Below are 4540 nucleotides of genomic sequence, written 5' to 3'. Positions count from 1 at the left end.
GAGAGGTCAACCTCACCTGCTTTGCACCTATGGATAAAGTCCACTAGCACATACATCATCATCTCACGATCTTGACTCCCCAAGAAAAAGAATGTCAAATAAATATCGAGAAAAACCAACCATAGGAGTCCAATTGCGTTGGAAAAACCTTTACCTTTGAAGGAACACATAGGGCACAACTTCCACCTGCCATTACCCGTGTACGACTCTTGTATATTTCACTATAGCCATCACATTTGTTTTCCATCACCTCACGATCCAAAAAAAACCCATGCACTTGTAGCTAACCTCATCAACACCAACCCTACATTCCCCAAAAGAAGGGACCATAGCAAACCCAAACCTATCACATGGGATAACCCATTGCCTAGAAAACCATTGACTTTGTAAGTACCTACAAAGAGCTTCAATGAATACAACCTCTACTCACAAAAAAATTCAAAGCTTCTCCAAAAGAATGAAAGAAACATCACTTCACATTAATTGGTCTAATTATGAGATTTTAGAGTTGGAACAAGTTGGCAGAACAGCTGCTTTAAAGCTCAACGCCCGCCTAATGGTGCTTCTTTTGACCTGGTTAGAGAGAGGTCTGTGCAGTTCGTGAGGCTGGATGGGACCTGTCCCGTAGTTGTTTCGTCACAACAAAGTTGCAACAAGAGGTGGAAACCTCCAAACCAAAGCAATTCATAGCAGAAGGATTGTGGGTTGATCTAAACAGTGCTACAGCGAATACATCATATGCAGGATATGCAGCACTCAAACAAAGCAAAGACGGCATTGCTCCACGAAAGGTTCCAACAATTTAAGGGCATCTCCTGCAAAGGCAAGACCATAATAAATAACCACATCCTCCAATGCTGCTCATGACAAGATTAAAGCAAAAGCAATGGCTGTCCCTCCCTTGAAACGACACTCAATAGATGTGCATTATGCCACATCCATCGTTATGCAATGGAGGACCAAAGCTCAGAACAGCATCTACATTTGAACATTGAAATTGGGGTGAATACTATGCGAAATTAAAGGATAAAACACAAAACAATGCCAGAAAGCAGGGGCCAACACAGGCACAATTGCACTCCAAAAATTCCCATTACTATTTGTAGAGCTTCTCAGCTACCACATCAGCTCAATATTTATGATTATACATTCTCTTCCTATAAAGTCCTGCTTATGAGCATTTTTTGCTTCCTAAGAATTACAAAAGATTCCCCCCAAAAAAAGGCAATCACTTCTTACCATTGGAAATGAGCGCATCCCTCAAAAGAAAGTCTCGGGTTTAGGAGATGCATAATGCTTAAACCTATGATACTTGTGATGTGGACATAAGCCTGCCCTTTTTGACCTGAGTAGCACACTAACTTCTTAAACTCCGCACCGTCTCTTGAACACAGGTAACTTACGTTCCAATCACATCACAACACAGTTCTTTTGATGTGACTTTTTTTTTCTCCTTTGCCTTGGGGGTTGTAGCACAACCTTGATGGCAGCATCGAAAACAGCCTTCACATTCTGAAAAACCTCTCGAGAAAATTTCAGCATATTAGCAACCACATGGTTAGGAAACAATCCCAAACACTCACGTCAACCTGCCTCTAATGAAAAAAAGTCCTATCATCTCTAAATCTTAAAGCACATGAAACTGAAAAGCTGATTATATAAGTCAAGAAGAACCTGCTGCGTCTTTGCACTACATTCAATGTAGGCAGCAGCTCCAATCTGCTTCTGTAGCTCCTCTCCCTGCAATAGTTTATTCAAATTTTCAGCTCTAAAAACAAAAATTGCACTAGTCAAACATTATAGATATTACAATGATAGAAATCGTCATAAGCGGCAGGATAAGGAGGCTTCCATAAAGAATCCATAGTGAGATTCCTGCGAGCCTTTAAAGTGTAAAAGGTGATTGGAGGAGCTCTCACAAAGACACTTGTGATGGGCACTGCACCCGGATGATCCATAAAAAACTGTTTGTCATCACGCAAATCTGCGGATGTGAAGAAACTTGACAAATAAAATCAATGCTCCACGAGAAAAAAAAACCCATAATGCACCATATCATTAATGTATTATGTGTGTGTGCATGTGTACGTGCAGGCGCCCGCCATGTGAGCAAAAGAAATTCACTGAATGAACATGTGCAAACGCACAATCACCTAGCTTAGTTCCAACAAGAATGACCGGAACTCCAGGAGCGTAGTGCCGTAACTCAGGAATCCACTGCAAAACACATCTGTATCAATATCTACAGGTACACACCCTTTAGGCACTAAGTTCACATGTAGAACTAAAAACAAGTACACGTTGTAGAGCAGTTCACCTTCTTGATGACATTCTCATAGCTGGCCTTACTGGTAAGAGAAAAAGCCAGAAGAAAGACATCTGCACCTCTGTAGCTAAGCGGGCGTAGTCTATTGTAATCTTCTTGACCTACACATGGTAGAAATACATGGAACCCCAATCAATAAATAACTAAGACAAATGCCACAAACCTTAGCCCTCGTGTGGATGTCAATTGTACTACCACTAACAACGAGCATTGATGAAGTGCTTTGCACTCCACTACATATCCCACATTATAGAGTAAGATCTTGCAGTCTAATGACGCAGCGGAAAATATGTGAAGCAAGACCAGATCCCAACGCAGGACCTCTGTCCAGATGACACTTGGAAACTTAGCTGTGTTGAAGATAAGAGCCATCACCTGCAGTGTCCCAAAGCCCGAGGTTCACAGTGTTGCCATCCACAGATACATTCGCACTGAAATTATCAAAAACAGTGGGGACATAGTCCTGCAATCCAATTTCAAAATCCAAATAAGTTACAACATATCCAGATGTTACATATGTGGTATAGGGTGCCAGGACAAGCAATGTATCTAGATACACAGAACCCATGTGGAGATTGCATGACCACGACGAAGAAAATGCTACATATGTGTTCAGGCATGGCATCTCATCCAAGATAAAGGAAATATTGCACTACAATTTTTAAAAAAATCATTCAAAAAATATAATATTTTTTTTTTAAAAAAAAACTATTAGCCTGGCATATGTATTTCAGGCATGGAATCTCATCCAAGATGAAGGGAAATATTGCACTTTCAATTTTTTTATTTTTTTTAAAGCATCAATACATGGCTTTCTGAAGAATAAAATTAACAATTAATCTGGCATGCAAATGTGACAAAGCACTACCACCAACAATTAGTCTGGCATGCAAATGTGACAAGGCACTACCGCCAACAATACAAAGATCTGGGGGTTTAAACTCTAATCAAACGGCCAAAGAAATACATTTATATTACTTAATGCTGCTTAGCAACAAATTGAAGCTGTACTAAAAACCCAAACGGGCAGAAGGACTTGCAGAGGAGGTAGTGGGCTTACCGTTGGGAATGTATTGCTGGTGTAAGAGATGAGCATGCAGGTCTTGCCCACAGCCCCATCTCCAACAGTCACACATTTGATGAATCTGGAGGTGCTCATGGTGAAATAAGTACCGCTAGAAAGATGGTTTTGAGCTCAAAGGCATGGCTTTTCCACTTCGGAGTATGCAAAACAAGGCCAGAAGTTCGTTAGGGTTTCGTCTTTCCGACCTGTCTAGGTGCGTTGAAGGTCTATCAATGCACGAGAAGTACGCCCTTCACATCGCCTTAACAAAAAGAGGATAACTCAGAGAAACCCATTACAATGCTAGCTTGCTTCCTGCTACATTTCTACGGTGAAGCTACCTCACCTACCTCCCTAGCCTATCTATCCCTCTAGGCATCCCCCCCAAGCGATGGCTCACACCCACCTCACTACGGCCCATGTGTGATCCCACATCAAGTGTCACATCCTTTTGTTCCACCCATGAAACCCTTCATGTTTTGCACATCAACAATCATCCTCACCAATCAAGCTCCCCTTCCAATTTAATGAAATCCATGATCACCTCAGGATGAGTTTCACATTTGGGCTCTCCCCAAAACCACTTCTTGGAGTTCTCAAGAGTCTATCCCCACTTCGACCGTTCTCACATTCAAATGCTTTTCAATATGATCAGATGAAGGAGGATTCACACCCAAGCAGTGTTGTCTAACTAGATGGGATTTCCTTTCGTTCGATGGATTCACACTCAAATTCGATCAGCTAAGGGAGATTTCACATTTGTGCAATGTGAGGCCTATTACACGTAGTCTCATGTGGTGGTTTTTCACATGGGGATGATTGTTGTGTCCAAAGAGTTTGCAAGAAATCAATTTGTGGGATGGTTTTCCACTTGCAACACATTAATCCACATACTAATCCATGCTACACTGGTAAGAACCATATGATTTATTTATGCACTCCTTTAAAACACCTGCCACATTGTTATCAAAGAATTTCGCTAGCCAAACAGCCACCATGGTGGCCAATCACATCTTGAAACCCTACAAAAGTGATTTGGGTTAGACCAAGCATCTTCTCATTGAATGAAGTGATTACATCAATGTATTGTTATTAATAACTCCTGTAAAGAGTCTTTACACACACTAGCATTATGCATTGCCTAGCATATG

General features: G+C 41.2%; 1 protein-coding gene across 1 annotated transcript; it reads right to left on the bottom strand.

The window, feature by feature from the left end:
* Positions 1-1076: 1076 nt before the first annotated feature.
* LOC147633405 (rac-like GTP-binding protein 5) lies at positions 1077-3915 on the bottom strand. Its single transcript, XM_086806473.1, has 7 exons — positions 3387-3915; positions 2702-2789; positions 2318-2427; positions 2154-2217; positions 1920-1984; positions 1675-1740; positions 1077-1512 (listed from the first exon to the last, which is right to left on the bottom strand). The coding sequence occupies exons 1-7, from the start codon at positions 3483-3485 to the stop codon at positions 1411-1413; spliced, it is 594 nt and encodes a 197-aa protein (XP_086662599.1). The 5' UTR covers positions 3486-3915; the 3' UTR covers positions 1077-1410.
* Between the last annotated feature and the right edge of the window lie 625 nt (positions 3916-4540).

The sequence above is a fragment of the Cibotium barometz genome, chromosome 12 (assembly GCF_041138505.1).
Source record: "Cibotium barometz isolate CiBa-2024 chromosome 12, ASM4113850v1, whole genome shotgun sequence".
NCBI lineage: Eukaryota > Viridiplantae > Streptophyta > Polypodiopsida > Cyatheales > Cibotiaceae > Cibotium > Cibotium barometz.
This window is presented reverse-complemented; position numbering and strand designations above follow the sequence as displayed.

What these genes read in the sequence shown, in the direction of transcription:
- LOC147633405 (XM_086806473.1), bottom strand. Translation starts at nt 3,485, where the DNA reads ATGAGCACCTCCAGATTCATCAAATGTGTGACTGTTGGAGATGGGGCT. An exon ending in CCAGCAATACATTCCCAACG is followed by an intron (nt 2,790 to 3,386) that starts GTAAGCCCACTA and finishes ATTGGATTGCAG; the next exon opens with GACTATGTCCCCACTGTTTT. An exon ending in TGCCCATCACAAGTGTCTTT is followed by an intron (nt 1,741 to 1,919) that starts GTGAGAGCTCCT and finishes AAACTATTGCAG; the next exon opens with GGAGAGGAGCTACAGAAGCA.